The 16069-nt window shown below is 36.6% G+C and overlaps 1 protein-coding gene across 2 annotated transcripts in view; it reads right to left on the bottom strand.

The window, feature by feature from the left end:
* Positions 1-6698: 6698 nt before the first annotated feature.
* clint1b (clathrin interactor 1b) overlaps positions 6699-16069 on the bottom strand; it is a 35732-nt gene continuing 26361 nt past the window's right edge. Inside the window, exons 9-12 of one of the 2 annotated variants that reach the window (XM_084137923.1) lie at positions 15417-15494; positions 12786-13054; positions 10066-10240; positions 6699-8714 (exon numbers count right to left, since the gene is read on the bottom strand). In XM_084137923.1, the coding sequence (XP_083994049.1) occupies positions 8374-8714; positions 10066-10240; positions 12786-13054; positions 15417-15494 (863 nt within the window). In that variant the 3' untranslated portion in view covers positions 6699-8373. The remainder of the gene's footprint in view (positions 8715-10065; positions 10241-12785; positions 13055-15416; positions 15495-16069) is intronic. The other variant, XM_084137924.1, reaches the window with a different exon arrangement.

Here is a 16069-nt window from a genome sequence, read left to right as displayed (position 1 = left end):
AATAATAATTAATAAAGGCTGGTTTAAAGTATCTTCCTGCCTCTATGCTCATGGGTAGCCTAAATGGGTTCCATTCAGACCTTAACATTAAGTATTTTACTGTTATATGTCAACAAGATTCAACAAGACATTTTCACCTGGCTATACCCAAGATCTGTTGTGGTATTTATGCAAATTAGCACATACGTAATTAGATTATGCACCGTTTGTCCATGTTAACAAACAATTAAAAAAAAACTTGTAATACATTTTTTGTTTGTCTTGATGTAAGTAATCAACTCAGTAATTTTCATGGTGATATCTAAAGGTTAAAATTTTTTACCCAATTCAACTAAGAAAAAGAATGAATAGGCCTTGGGTATATTTGGGTCTCCAAATTTTCCCCTAATGGGATTCTTCGGGACATTTTTTTTCCTTACTCAGGACATATTGAGGATACAAAATCAGTTGAGTTTGCTTCTGTTGCAATTTGTTCAACCTTTTTTCATAAAATGACTGGACTATAACTACAATTTTCATCATGTAATTTGTAATCAGCAACGGATTACAATTTGCAAGTAATCTGCCCAGCACTGCTTGTTGTTAACTAACAAATCCCACTATCTGTTGTCAGTTTCAACATATACTTCTTAGTAGTGCTGTGATTAAACTCGTGATTAAACTTAAAAAGGTTTCTTTGTGTGTGTGTGACTAGGACAAAAGATAAGAAGTGCAAATCTAAGATGATGGGTTCATCTTTAAATCTCGTTGCCTGTGTCACAGTGGACCTGTTGTTCCAGTTCTGGTGAGATATTGTTCCAATGTTACCTAAATGTTCTATTTGTGTAGTTATGCGTATTGATGTTAAATGTAAAGCAGTCTTTCTATGCACATCACATCTTTCATAATCATCATCAATCATCTCAAGCAGTCAGATTTAGCAATAAGATGTTGCATTTACAATGGACTTTCATATTATTAAAAGTCTGGGTCTGGTAGTAGGGTAAAATAATTAAATCTGTGACACACCACTTGAGTGGCATTTATGAATGATTGGCAATCACAATTCAGAGCCTGATCTGTTTCATAACAGATTCTGCATGTTTCTCATTCCCGTCCATTGTTCATGAACATGCAGACACTCCTGAATGCAGGAAATTTAAAACATTTTTATTTTTACAGAACCTTAAAAAAAATTAAATAATGACCTGTAAAAAACAATCAATTACTGAGACAGTAGGTATGAAAATGGACACACACTCTCTGCAGTCCAGGCAAGAGAACAAACAGGAACCCAGAAGTCTGATATTCAGTATTCGTGAATATTCACGATTCAGCGTCTCATGCCTCTGGTCTTCATAGTGTCTCATGAAGTCAGTGACATGGCTAAAATAGTTTGAATGTGGGATGGATCTGTGAGAAAAATATAAAAATGTTAATTTGAGAATGTATATTTACAAAAAAAAAAAAGAAAAGAAAAGCACATTACAATATTACAAGCTCACTCTGGGTAGAACTGCGGTCAAGTCATGTGGAGGTTTGCAGAGAAGACACAGTGAGGAGCGGAGTGAAGACTGTTGGTAACACCTTGATGCATCTCCATGCCTTGGTTTATGTTGGCTGACAAAAGTATTGTGAAATTTTTAGGGTGAAATTATTTCTGGCTTCATATCATGTTTGCAGGGTATTAACAGAATGATCCAAATAATTCAATTCCTGGAGGGTTTAAAAAAACAACAACTTTAAAATATCTGTAAGCTTAATTAATTAGTGTTTAGTGTAATTAGTGTTTTTATCATGTCTGAAATATCACTAGTTTGAGGGCTCAGAGACACTATAACTTGGCAAAACTTGGAAAAAATAAAACAGGTTATTACTAACGCTGTCAAACGATTAAAATATTTAATCGCGATTAATCGCATTAATGTCATAGTTAACTCGCAATTAATCGCACATTTTTATGTCCCTTGATTTCTTTTTGTCCCATTATTTTTTTCTCATTTTAATGCTCTTGTCAACATGGAAAAGTGAATCGGCTTGCTTTTTGCAAATGTTTTTTTAATTTAAAACAACATTGGCATATACTGTAGTGTTCAATTTCACACTTTCAACTTTCTCACTTGCACATCAGCTGTGTGCTTGGCCATCAAGTGGTGTTTCAGACTGGACGTGCTGCGATGATCGCTCAGTTCACAACGACAAAACACACAGATCACTTTGGTCTTGTCAATGGAACCATTTGGCAACTTTTTAAAAGTAAACTTTCCATTCAGAATCTTATTGGCATCCATTTCGGCGTCTCGCGCTCGCCATCCACTCAAAACTTAACGTTAGCCTACTACTCTTCGGCCGGCTCGCAAGCCCAAACAAGTGTGTGCGGCGTGCCTGTTGTTTTGTTTCCGGTCTAGCTAGATCCGGTGTGGTGTTGTAGTTTTTCTAACGCTACTAGTTGTTGCAACAGCATGTGAAAAAAACTACAAAGTTTGCTAGGCCAAAAAGAGCGTTAATCTCGTGATAAAAAAATTGACGCCGTTAAAATGGGTTTGCGTTAACGCCGTTAATAACGCGTTTAACTGACAGCACTAGTTATTACATACAGGGTTCCCAATCTTCTTATGATTCAAGGACTTTTTAAAGCACCTTTTATTTTATATCAAGCACAATAAAGACAGTAAAGGTGGGCAGTAAAGTATTACTGCCAATCTGGACAGTATCAAAGACCTACTGTACCTGTGTCTATCATTACTGCAGTAATGTTAAGACATATACTCACTAAAATAAAATTTAAGGGGCATATGACCCTTAGACTTTTTTAAAGTCTACGACTTAAAGTGATGATACACAGGGCAACTTTTTGAGCAATGTTGCTGGGCAATCTTGCCGAGCGATTGTTGCTTGGGCACTTTCCCATTGAAAATGGGCAATACATTTCTATCTGGATAATTTAGATCAGTCGTGAGCCCTGTGTCTCATCTGGTTGTCCGTTGACGGCAACATTGCTCAAAAAAGTTGCCCTGTGTATCATCACCTTTAGAATGTCGGTAACCAAACAGTTGATGGACCCCATTCACTTCCATGCTACTATGGAAGTCAATGGGGTCCATCAACTGTTTGGTTACCGACATTCATCAAAATATCTTCTATTGTGTTCAGCAGAAGAGAGAAATTCATACAGGTTTGAAACAACTTGAGGGTGAGTAAATGAAGACAGAATTTTAATTTTTAAGCGAACTATTCCTTTAACTTATACTGAGCGTGTAATATTCAAAGACAAGGACAAAAAGAAGTAGCAGAACCTGGAGGAATTAGACTGCTCTGGCCTATGACGTCTCTGACTGATGGGTAAGGGTTAGATCTCTGTGCCCGTGTCAGAGTGGAGAGTGAGGAGATTTGGGTCGCAGCAGGGATGGCCGTCGGCCCTTTGGGGACGGAACTCTTTTTTGGCTGATAGACCCAATCTGTATTAATGCAGAAAAATGAGAAAAAGAAATCTGAAGCAGTTTCAAAAGAGATTCTGTATGCCTTTTAAAGTGCCCCTATTACGCTTTTTTCCCTGAATTTTACCTTTCATGTAGCATGTAATATATCGGTTTGTGAATGTAAAAGGTCCGCAAAGTCCCAAAGTACATGATAAATGAAGTCCTGGGGACCCCACACACTGCGCATTTTGTACGTCTCTCTCTTCTGACACACTCAGTTCAGTGTATGGATCTCTCGAGCTGATGATCTGAATCAGGTGTGTTAAATAAGGGAGAAATACAAAATATGCAGATCAGATAAGTGGGTCCCCAGGACTAAGATTGAAAACCACAGCTTTATCCATCAAACTGTTTCTGACACTGTGAGAAAGGAGGTGTTCAAGTGTTTTTTTTTTTAACCTTGGATGCATGTAAACCTATTGTAGGTAAACAAAATTAGGAACCTTTAAAATAGCATAATAGGGACACTATAATGTCTTTGAATATTCCCGCATAGATTACCTGGGTACTTCCGCATGTGTTCTGCCTTGATTTTACGTGCTTCCGCGTAGTATGGCTCCTTCTGCTCTTCAGACAGTTTGTTCCATGCTAACCCCAGCTGGACAGTGATTTCGCAGTTATTGGCAATAGGGTTGGCCTTAGACAAGGTGGGTCGGTGAATCTTTGACCATAATATGAAGGCATTCATGGGTTTTTTGATGCCACCTTTTCTTGCCACCTTACTTTCTGCTCACAAAAACAGTTCAAATGTAATGCTGCATCTGCATGCACATGAAAACATACAAAGTCATAAACGTGCAAAAGGTCACAGTAAATGTGTCACTTAAAGTGTTAATGTGTTCACCCAAAAATGAATTGGAACAACATGAGGGTGAGTAATTACTGACAGAATTTTCATTTTTGGGTGAACTAACCCTTTAACAAATGAATTTCCTTTTTGCCCTAAAGCTAAAAACTTGTTCTTGATCCAAAACAAAGTATAATAATTAAATGTACCATTTATCTTTATAGCTATACTTTAAAATTAATGCTTGAAATACTTAGAAATGTAAAGGAAGAGAATGGCGCTTTTTAAAGTTCTGGTCCAGAGCAAATATTCCTCCATCCACCTACTTGCTCCTGAAGTCGCCTGAGTAGAGTTGAGTCCTTGGCTATAGTCTTGCACAGAAGCCTCGTTGATTGGCTCACGGTTGTTTACAGGCGCCTCGCTAATTGGCTGATGGTTTACTATCGGAAATGGCGCCTCGCTGATTGGCTGATAGTATAGCACTGGAAAAGGCACCACGATAATTGGCTGATGGTTTACCATCGGAAAATACGAACGTCTGATTTGCTGATTTTTTTCCATCTGAAAAGGTGGCACGCCGAATTGCTGATGGGTTTCTGTAGGAAAACTGGACAAATTACAATTAAATGACTGATGCGTGTCTGTAGGTGAAAAAACCTGCGGAATGTTTAACGAGGAAAGTGCGTGATCTCTCATCTCCAGTGAATCTTGAACCGAGGGATGAAGTGGACATAACGTTATAATCATGTCAGCGTTTTCCTTTTCAATACCAACGTCTCTTGTCATCGACCTGTCGACTGAGTTGTAATCTTCATGCGGTGGTTGACCTTGTCTGTGAGTCGTCAAACGGTTAACTTCAGTTCGGTAACCGACTCGTTGAGCTTCGACAGAACTATTAGCCATAAAAACACAATTTTCTTCAGTTTCGGCACATTTGGGTTCCGCTTCATCAGTTGTTGAACCTCCTTTAGCTTCTCTGAACCTCAACCTCGCTCTCATTTTGGGGTGTCTGTCCATTAGTTTTTCATGTGTTACTCAACAGTAACGGTTGTGGAATGTTACAAATTACACTCCTCCTGCATCCTTTAAGTCAAGAGAACAAAAACAAACATTGTTTCTAAACGTCAGATAATCGCTTCTCGCGAGTTTAACGTCATCTGACAAAGACCGTAAATTCTCATCCGATTTTTATCCAAAATTGTATTTGGGTCAATTTTATTGTCGGGTCACAATCCAGAATTTAAACAAATAAAACGAAGTAACAATAATTATTATTATAGTAACAGTAAATGTATAATACCGTTATTTGGGTAAAGTCAGGTGAGCCACTTTCAAAGTTCCACATGTCCTCTTAAAAAGATAGTTTAACCAAAAATGAACATTTTGTCATAATTTCCTTGCCCTCAATTTGTTCCAAACCTGTATGAGGTTCTTTCTACTGTTGAACACACACACACAAAATAATATTTTAAAGAATGTTGGAAATCAAAAAGTTGACGGTAGCCATTGACTTCCACAGTGGTAGGAAAAAAAATACTGTGGAAGTCAATGGGTGCCGTCAACTGTATGGTTACCAACATTCTTCAAAATATATTTTGTGTTCAACAGAAGAAAGAAACTCATACAGATTTGGAACAACTTGAGGGTGAGTAATTGATGATAATTTTCATTTTTCGGGTGAACTATCTAACTCTTTAAAGCCAAGTGCATATGCGTTTCATGTTTTTATACGTGATAAATCTGGCTTTATGGCTCATATACTATGATATAGGAGCTCATACTTGGGGAAAGTAAGAAAACAAATTTTATTCAGGCCAAAAAGTGTGAAAAAACAAAATGCAGTTTGGTGCAATGTTATTTATATAGCCTAAAAGTACGATGAAATTCTGATAGCTTGTAATGTAAATCAATTATATTTTTATAGGATAACAGCTTTGCATAATATGCATATACATAGCAGTTGTCACTCCCAATAATTCGTCATAAGATGGTATTTAAATGCTTAGTTTTACAATCAAAAGCTCAGTAGTTCTTATTGTGGGGCAAAACATATAATCCTGTGCAATTCAATGATGACTGAAATGTACAAATGACCATTCCTCGAAAGACAGATGGCTCATATTTGAGACATACTGTATTTTAGCATTGTTTTTCTCAAAATTATGAATGGATAATCAAGTAAACTAAGTTGCTTCAGTCCAGTAAATGTTCATTTTGAAATATTAATAATATAAATGACCATCTATCAGAGTAGAAGGCATGTAAGATTCTATACAACAGGTTTTTCAGCAAAGTTTTGTTCAATTTGATCATTTAAAGAACATAAAAATGCATGCATCATATGATACAGAGGCTTTGGGTTGTGACTAACCCTGGTGTCGACACTGGAGGGAGCCACAGGACACAAGACATTTGAGAGATTCTCTACTGTACTGAATCAAGAGACCATCATAGAAAAGCTGTTTTTTTCATTTATTATAAACATAATTCGGTTTCAATAGAGGCACCAATCACCTCTTTGAATTATAGTACTACCAATTCATTAAAATTATAGGGAAATATCCATCTAAGTTTAAGTAACCTACTTTCATGAACAAAATCATATTAACATACAATTATCCACTAATAAAAGTGGTCCTCTCTCCTACTGACCGCTAAAAGGCTGGACACCTACAACACCATTAAAGTCGCAAAGACCGTTTTTGATGAAATCGTTTAATGTTAAACAAAATCTTTTGAGTACAATAAAATCAAAAAAATGAAATCTGAAAAGAAAATAATGAAAGAGGCGCTCGATCTTCTGTTTCTCTTTACATTTGCATAAACTAAAAAGTGTTTACTGAATTTACCCATGTCTAGAACAATGTATTTAAGCACATGATCTCTCTGTATAATGTTAAGTATTAAAATAAGAAACTAAACCCCTATGGAATAAATCTAAATAGTAATAAAATAAAGATTTGGTCATTTGGAACATAATGCCTGTTGGAGGACCCCTTGTTCGTTTATGTGTAAAGCAGCATATGGGAAAATGGACAAAACCAAATGTTTAAAAAAAAAAAGGGGGCCAGTAAACTTCATTTAGGGTTCACAATGCCTTCATCGATTCCATAGCCACCATAGACATTTCAGAAATGTAACTGACCCGCAACAACTGTAAAATCGACATGCAAAAAAGGACAATGGATATGACTGTTATTATGAGGCATTATAAATACCAATTCAAGTAGTTAATAGAAATGTGTAACACCACTCCTGCTACCACCAAAGCTTCTCAAACTCGGTTGGAAGAGACCCCTAAAAATCATTCGAGAATGTGATGGCTTACGCTTGTCATGTAACAGTTTCGGATCCATCAAGTACAGTTAATAACATACAAATTTGTATTGTTAAAAAGGTGGCCATTTTCACCAGCAGGCACACTTCAAATTTCGCTCAGGCAGCTTGCTACACGAAAGTACTGACACTATATCTACAGATATAGTCTGTAAAAAAACAACAAAAAAAACAAACACAAAAAACCTTGACTGTATTCATCTAAATAACAGATGTTGGAGTGATAACGGAATACAAGGAGTGACGGTATATCAGATAAACCGTAACCGGAAACAAAAACAATAGTAAATATTAAGGACCTGTGGTAGTTTGTCCCGTCTTATACCATCTGAGAAGTGAGTAAAATAATTTACTTTTTGCACACCGAGATATTTACAGTCAACCCTTCACGGCCTTTAAATCACAGCATGAGTGATGCAAAATATGAGGTAATTTCTGAAATCAGATGTGTTTGAAATGGTGAACAGAAAAAAAGAAAAAGAAAAAAAAAAGAAGTCTGAGGTTTCTGTTATGAAACAGTGGAAAAATGTACCAAACTGCACACAGCCATCTTTTTTGTCTTTTAAAAGTATACAATATGCTTTGCACCATTTACAAAAGAAAAATCAGATTATCAACTCCACATGAAATAAAAGCAGATTCTTGTGTTTTGTTTCTCTGCATCTGTTAACGTATAGGGGCAAATGATTGAAGAGTTGTGACACTGGCTAGTTTTGTCCATTTTACTGGATGCAGCTCCTTCTTTCGAGAAGGTGTATTTGGACCGTTAACCCTCTTGGAGTGGATCAGCCTTCATTTCCCAAAGTTGCCAAAGTTTGCAAAGGCATCTTGTTTAGGTTGCACCATGGCGGGGTTCATGCCCTGGCCAATACTCATGCTGGGCACACCAAGGGCACCTATTCCAGCGGGTACCATATTCATGCCTATTAGTCCTTGATTGACAGGTATTCCTCCAATACCCACAGAGCCCATTCCCATGGTGCCTGTTGCCATAGTAGGAGGCATTCCCATGCCCATGGTCCCTCCGCCCATCATGGGGGTCACTCCTGCTCTGGGAGTAGCTGCTGACGGCTGGGCGTTGAGTGCCATTCCGGCCAAATTCTGGGTGACCATGTTCAAGGGTGGCTGAACACCTAAATGAGAAACATATATTATAAAATTACAGTTCTTGACAAATAAATAATACATGCAATTACTTATGACTGTGAAAGCACCTCAATTAGCAGTGGTGGACAGTAACAATGCATTTCCTCTATGTCTGTTTTTAGAGTATTTTAATTCTGGGAAACTTTTACTTTATTTCACTACATACTTTGGCATAATATTGTACTTTTTACTTCACTACATTAAAACATATCGTTCCATGCGGTTTCAAACTGAAGAAATCTCCCCATCGTAAGAGCGATGTCCGATTCGTGTTGATTTTTTCCAATGGACCTGATCGAGTTGGTTCACAAACAACACTGAACAATTCTTTTGCGAATTGCAGTTACAGGCCCAGTTTCACAGACAGGGCTTAGAGTAATCCTGGATTAGGCCTTAGTTCAATTAGGACATTTCAGGAGCTTTTATAAATGTGCCTTAGAAAAAAACATTACTGGTGTGCATCTTGAGACAAAACAATGACACTTACATATTTTAAGATATGCCAATGGAAGTTGCTTTCAGCTAAAACAGCTAAAACAAGCATTTTAGTCTGGGACTAGCTTAAGCCTTGTCTGTGAAACTTTGGCAACTGTTCTTGAGTCTCACTGATTCAATGATCCGGTCAAAATGAGCCAAGAACAGGAATATCGTCAAAGATTGAATGTCCGACCGAGTGATGGCGAAAATAACGAATGAATTTTAGTATTGATTTTTTTGTCAGTGAAATCTTATTTAGGTCATGACTATCAGTTATTTATGAACAAAATCAGCTTTTTAAGCCCATTGAAATGCTAAAATGTGGACATGTCTGCATTTGTGTGCCATTGTCTATATAGGCGATTATGAACATTATGAACATTATGAACAATAGCTTTCCTCTTGAAATGTTAACGCATTGTCTCATGACGTCTGAACATTGTATTTTTATACACTATGTCGCCACATATTTACACATTTAGTTTTTCCCCATTTTTAAAATACTGTACAGTATAGAATCCCACTTGTCTGAATAGACTTGAATTATCAGTAACTTAAATTGATATTTTAGTATATTAAAGTTTAATGTTTTGATAGAGTATATTAAGTCAAGTGTTGTTACTAAAATAAAAAGTTTGGGTTACACTATTTTAAGGTGTCTGTGTTACCGTGTAATTATGCATTTAAGTACTGTGTAATAATAATTAACTACATAAAGTGTTACCAAAGTTTCCTTATTAGTCTGACTAGAATAAATATATGGTTCAGTACTTTTTACCTCAAAGAACAAGCTACCAATAACTCAAAGCAAGACAATCTGGTTTGAATCAAAGATAATTGTCAAGCAATGGGATTTCTAACCTTGCTGTATCATGGTATTGAGAGTGGGCTGTGTGGGCTTGGGAGGATTCAGGCCTGCAGACAGGAAATCCAGGCTGATGTTGACGCTTGGGTCTGACCAGGTGGCGGGCATTGATACCTTCCCCCCTGACTTCTGTAGTCCCATCTGCTGAGTCAATAACGGACCCCCTATTGTCTGACAAAGAAAGAGCAGCAAGTAAATTACTGTAATTATTTATTTTTTATAATGTTTAATCAGAATGTCTTAACTAGACCTTCTGGTGAAAACGCCAGACTTCCTCTCTGGTGATGTATGCACAGTGTTGGGGAAAGTTCATAATAAAATTAATGCAATTTATGCCTAAATTAATAACCAAAAAAAGATTCACTATTCCTCAGTATAAATAAAAACGGTGAAATGCAAACCTGCAATAATTAAATGTTACACAAATATACTTTATGCATTTAATCTCTCTTTATTAACCAATGTCTTTGCTGCTGACCTTCCAATGATCCAATTCAACCATTCTAATAAGCAAAAATTACTTTAGATAAACATTGTGTGTGTTTCATTTTTGTTTTTATTGCTGCTGAACTCGTGTGTCCTATTCGTCAGTAATTCAGAATGGCAGCACTGCTGAAAGGTTTGTTTGAGCGAAGCCCTCTACTGTTAATAGGGTGACCACCTGCTAATAAGCCCAAGGGGGGACAAGGGGTATGTTTCTGAGGGACAATGTGGGACACTGCCTGGCGCAGCGGTGCCCCCACCCCATGGGCAGACTCACTGTGGATAGTGGTTTACCCATTTCTAGCACATACCACCTTACATCATCATGGTATATTAATAATGCCCTATTCCCCTAAACATGTATAATTGCTGATGTATGCTCATGAATAGGCCAACCAATGTGTATTTTTTTCTAAATAAAGATTCATAATATTTTGAACATTCAATGAATTGACAGATGCACTTCCACTTACGATTTAGGCTGCTATTTAATTTAATTTATTTTTCATTACAATTTATTCACTTTAAATAAATTATAATATAAAATTATAGGATTAACAGGAATTGTAGTTGTTCAACACCACAGGAACAGTTAAAAAATATATATTTTAAAAAAAAAAAACATCGTATTCCCCTCCATGTCTGATTGAGAAGGACGTTTTGCAAAGGTCACAAAAAGCCCTCTCGGTATCCCCCTCAACACCTTTCAGCCACAAATATTCATTTTCCCAGTCTTTCTTGAACCCACACCTTCTCTTTTTAATTGATGATGGCGGTGCCTCTCAGACAGTCTCTTTCTCCATTTTTCGAATTGGAAAGCGCGCATCTAAAAGTTCCTTCCCAGTGTGTCTGGTATGCGCGTGCGTGCGCTGTCATGACAACAACGAAAAAGTTGACAACAGTCAGCAGTTCAACTGAGGGGTGGGTGTGGCAACAATAGCGTGCTGAACTGTCAAGTAATGTTCGTTTGGCTGCCTGGGGCTCGAGGATAGAGAGACCAACTTTTTTTTTGAGCAAGCATGGATTATGCGTGACACGGTCTCAATTTGCGGGACGCATGAATTGGGCTTCAAACGCTGTGCGCGCACGCGCTACGCGGGACGGGTGGTCACCCTAACTGTAAAGGAGTGAATTTGCATTTCCTTAAACTTGGTTTATTCATTTCACTTTTAGTGTGAAAGGGCCTTTACATTTGCCATTTGTTTTGTTATTATAAAACAAACATGCAAGCCCAGCCCAGGTGAGAAAAAGTAACGCAAAAGTAAAATGTAACATTACTTTTCATTAAATGTAACTGAGTAACGCAATTAGTTGTTTTTTTATGCATTAATTTAGACATAAATTGCATTAATTTTATTAGGAACTCTCCCAAACACTGTGCATACATCACCAGAGGGAAGTCTGTCGTTTTCACCAGAAAGTCTAGTTAAAGCATTCTGATTAAACATTATAAAGTAAAAAAAATTGCACACAGGTGCACACAGAACGAGATTATAATAATCCTATACAATTTTGTTTTTGTCATACTGTACGAACATGATCTCCATTGTAAGTTATGTCACACTGTAGGATCTCAGATGTCAATATCAGACTGTATGACAGTCAAGCCTCATTAAAAACAGACGTAAAGACTTGCGTTTGGTGAGAGTGAGCTGCATTTACATGTGGGATTGAAATGGTTGCCAGCAAACTTGTCTTGAGAGGAAAAACAGAAGAAAATAAATAAATTCAGAAATATGTGGAGGAAGTGGTTTGTTGTTGTCACACTAATTGAGTCATCATTAAGTCATCAACCGATAAGACCGGTATTGTAGGAGAAGCCACACTGCAGGATTGTGTTTCAAAACTTCTGACACTGGCAGGATTTCATCAAGGGTAAAATTTGATCACAATGGTCATTAATCGGCTGTCAGAGAACAGCTGTCAAACTAGCAGTCAAAACTGAAAAGATAAGGAGGAATCTTTTAAGATTTGCAAAATTTGTCTCAGTTGATCAAATCATGGCCAAAATCGTATGGTGTGAATCTGGCTTAATAATATGCATTTAGAAAACAGACAGGGCTAATTTCCATTTCTTTGTTGACAGAAGTGTAGAACACAAAGGCGTCACGAGCAAGATTTAGAGTCGCAAATCGTACCAGTGTGCTTTGAGGTCAAAATCCGTACCTGCTACGCAAAATGAGGCAGATCTGCTGTTCGGAGAAGTCTTTCTGATAAAGTGAACTCTGTTTACCTGTGATCTGGACAGAGGTGTGGTTGCGTTCTGCGAGCACATGTTGAAGGTCATGCTTTTGGATGCGCTGAGGCTGCTGCTGTTGTTGAGGGCCATCAGGTCAAAGAGGTCAGCGGAGGGAGGTTGGGTGGATGTGGGCGCGGGGGCGGCCGGAGCGGGTACGTCACTGAACAGGTCTGGGATGGCAGATTGAGCAGTGGCAGCGGGAGGACTGGTGGAGGAGAAGGCGTTCCAGTCACCGAACTCGCCGTTACCAGTAGACAGCGAACCTGAGGAGACAGCGAACCATTAAACACACACACACATACAAACAAGTGTTAATGTTTGGGGTCAGTAAGATTTTTTTTTTTTTCTACAAAGAAATTATTACTTTTATTAAGCAACAATGCATTAAAAGTAAGATTGTTCAGATTCAGATTGTTTTATTTAGTGCCATGTCAGCATTCAAAGTATTTTCATGGCAAAAATTCAATTACAAAAATACAAATATCATAGAAATACAATAAAAACCAAACAAACAAAAACAGCAAGTCATATTATACAAGATTTTTTAAATGAACATCTGATAAAAAAAAAAAAAAAAAAACCTTTTCAGAAATAATCTTATTAAATAAGTCCTTAAGTGAGGTATCAAAGGTGACTTCTCGAAAGACTTTTACATAAAAAAAATTATTATTAATAATAATTTCAAATAAATGCTCTTCTCTTAACTTTCTAACCAAAGAATTAAAAGAAAAATGATTTAAGCAAAAATATTAAGCAGCAGAACCACTTTCAACTGTGATTATAAGAAATGTTCCTTGAGCACCAAATCAGAATGATTTATGTAGGATCATGTGACACTGAAGACTGCTGGAAATTCAGCTTTACCATCACAGGAATAATTTACATTTTAAAATACATTAAAATTGTAATAATATTTAAGATGTTTTATTGAATTTTTAATGAAATGTAGCCTTGCATGTACAGTATGTATGCGAGTATATATATATATATATATATATATATATTTTTTTTTTTTTTTTTTTCTATAATATAAAATTCAATATATGAGGTCAAAAATGCCCCTGTATGGGTCTTTGTCTTATATTTATATCATATGATATAGTTAAGCAATATCACACGAGTAAGAGTGCTGTATATTTCCCCCATGAATATCTGCACGATTGCAAATGTGACATTAATTTTATACAACAGTTCAATAAACAAGTTAATATTGTGAAACATTTTAGTCACAATATTGTCTGTTATCGCTCAATTTCTCCAGTAAACACACAGCGGTGATTAATTACTCAATGAATCTGTGTTTTTTAACGAATCGAGCGAGCCACAGATTCAGTGACTCATTCGTAAAGACGGTTTGAATGAACCGGTTGAATGAATGACTCTGAGACTTACCACTACCAACTGGTGGTTTTAGTTTCATATTTCAGATTACTTTTTTGAAGTAACTAGTAAAGCAATGCATTAATTTTAAATTAACAACAAAATATCCGTGGTACTTTTTCAAACTTTTTGCAAGTTACTTTATTTTCCCATTAATTGACCGACTTTTTATTGCTTAAGTAAGAGTGTCCTGCATCCTAAATAATGCGATTAGTTATTTTTTAGGGAGTAACGCAATACTGTAATGCATTACTTTTAAAAAGTAACTTATATACACACACATAAATAAAACACTTTTTTTGTCCCTTGTTTGTTTCTGCATAATGTTTTTCCCACATGCCATTTATATATTGACATATATTCCACTACATTTATGCTCACATACACGTTTATTATTGATTTGTGTTAATTCTCCTACTTACATGGTTATTGGTTCACTGTTGTGTGGCCATTCATGAGACTTTAACTGGATCCTCACACATGCACACACTGCTCTTAAGGAGCGAGTCTCAGTCAGGGGAGATGGAGCATGGATGATGGGAGCTGACGTGTGTCTGTGCTCATAACACTCAGCAGGTAGCTGCTCCATCTGGACCCCTCAGTCATTCATCAATATTTCACTGCGTCGTGTGTTGCTACTCCAATCATATTTCAGACAAGCCAACAGAATTGTCATCCTACTGCCCACCAGCAAAGTGCCACTCGCTCTGCATTGAGGCGAGGCTCAGAGAGGGCAGAGGTTCAGAGAATGATGGGAAAAGTCAACTCAAGCCCACCCATTTCTCTCTGTAATGTGGGACACGTTGAATTGCTGTAATAACTTCCTAAATGCTCAAATGGGACAAATTTTACGGATGTTAGATTAAAAGTCATTGCCGAACGAAGCATAAAAATGGCTTTGGCAAGTAAATAAAATACAAATTTAGGTCAAAGGGATGCAAATGTATACTAAAGAAAAGCTACTTTTAAATGGAAATTTTTTAGTTACTCTAGAATTTTGCTTCTCCAAAACATAATTCGATATTTTTTTTATTAATCTAAGCACACCTGTACCTCTGATTGGTTTGAGTGTTCAGATTACAATGTTCACATTACTACATGTTAATGTTTTTTCCATGAAAACTTGCACAGAGACATAAACAGATCACCAATTATTATCAGGTGAGGCAAAAACTGAATTTTGGTCCTGTTCAGGATTGTACTCTGCATGTGATCTTAAAGGACGTGCAGTTGGATCACACATACCAGCAGCTGACGGGAGACTGGCAGAGGCAGCGGGTGAGGAAAAGTCAGCAAAGTCACCAATGAGATCTGAGCTTCCAACTGTAAACAATCAAGACGACGCATAGTCTTTAGAAAGAGATTATAGAATATTATTGAGAATTGCAAGTATAACCAAGGCAAAAACATATGAGTACGTACACCCCCGTTTAAAAAGTTTGGGGTCGGCAAGATTTTTTTTTAAAGGTTTGATCGAAAATACACTATTTGATTAAAAAAAATACAGTAAAAACTGTAATATTGTGCAATATTATTACAATTCAGTTTTAATATATTTAAAAAAATAATTGATTCCTGTGCCAGTAAAGCTGAATCTTCAGCATCATTACTCCAGTCAGTGTCACATGATCCTTCAGAAATCATTCTAATATGCTGATTTGTTGTTCAATAAACATTTCTTATTATTATCAATGTTTGAAACAGTTGTGCTGCTGATTATTTTTGTGGAAACCAGGATACATTTAACGATTCTTTGATCAATAGAGTTCAAAAGAACATAATTTGTTTTAAAGATTATATCTGTAACATTATAAATGTCTTTACTGTCATTATTCATCAGTTCAGAGTATCAGCAAGTATCGGTGCTTCCAATTTAATACTTTTTAATATAATTTTCA

This window comes from Abramis brama (assembly GCF_963993115.1).
Source record: "Abramis brama genome assembly, chromosome: 15".
Classification (NCBI taxonomy): domain Eukaryota; kingdom Metazoa; phylum Chordata; class Actinopteri; order Cypriniformes; family Leuciscidae; genus Abramis; species Abramis brama.
This window is presented reverse-complemented; position numbering and strand designations above follow the sequence as displayed.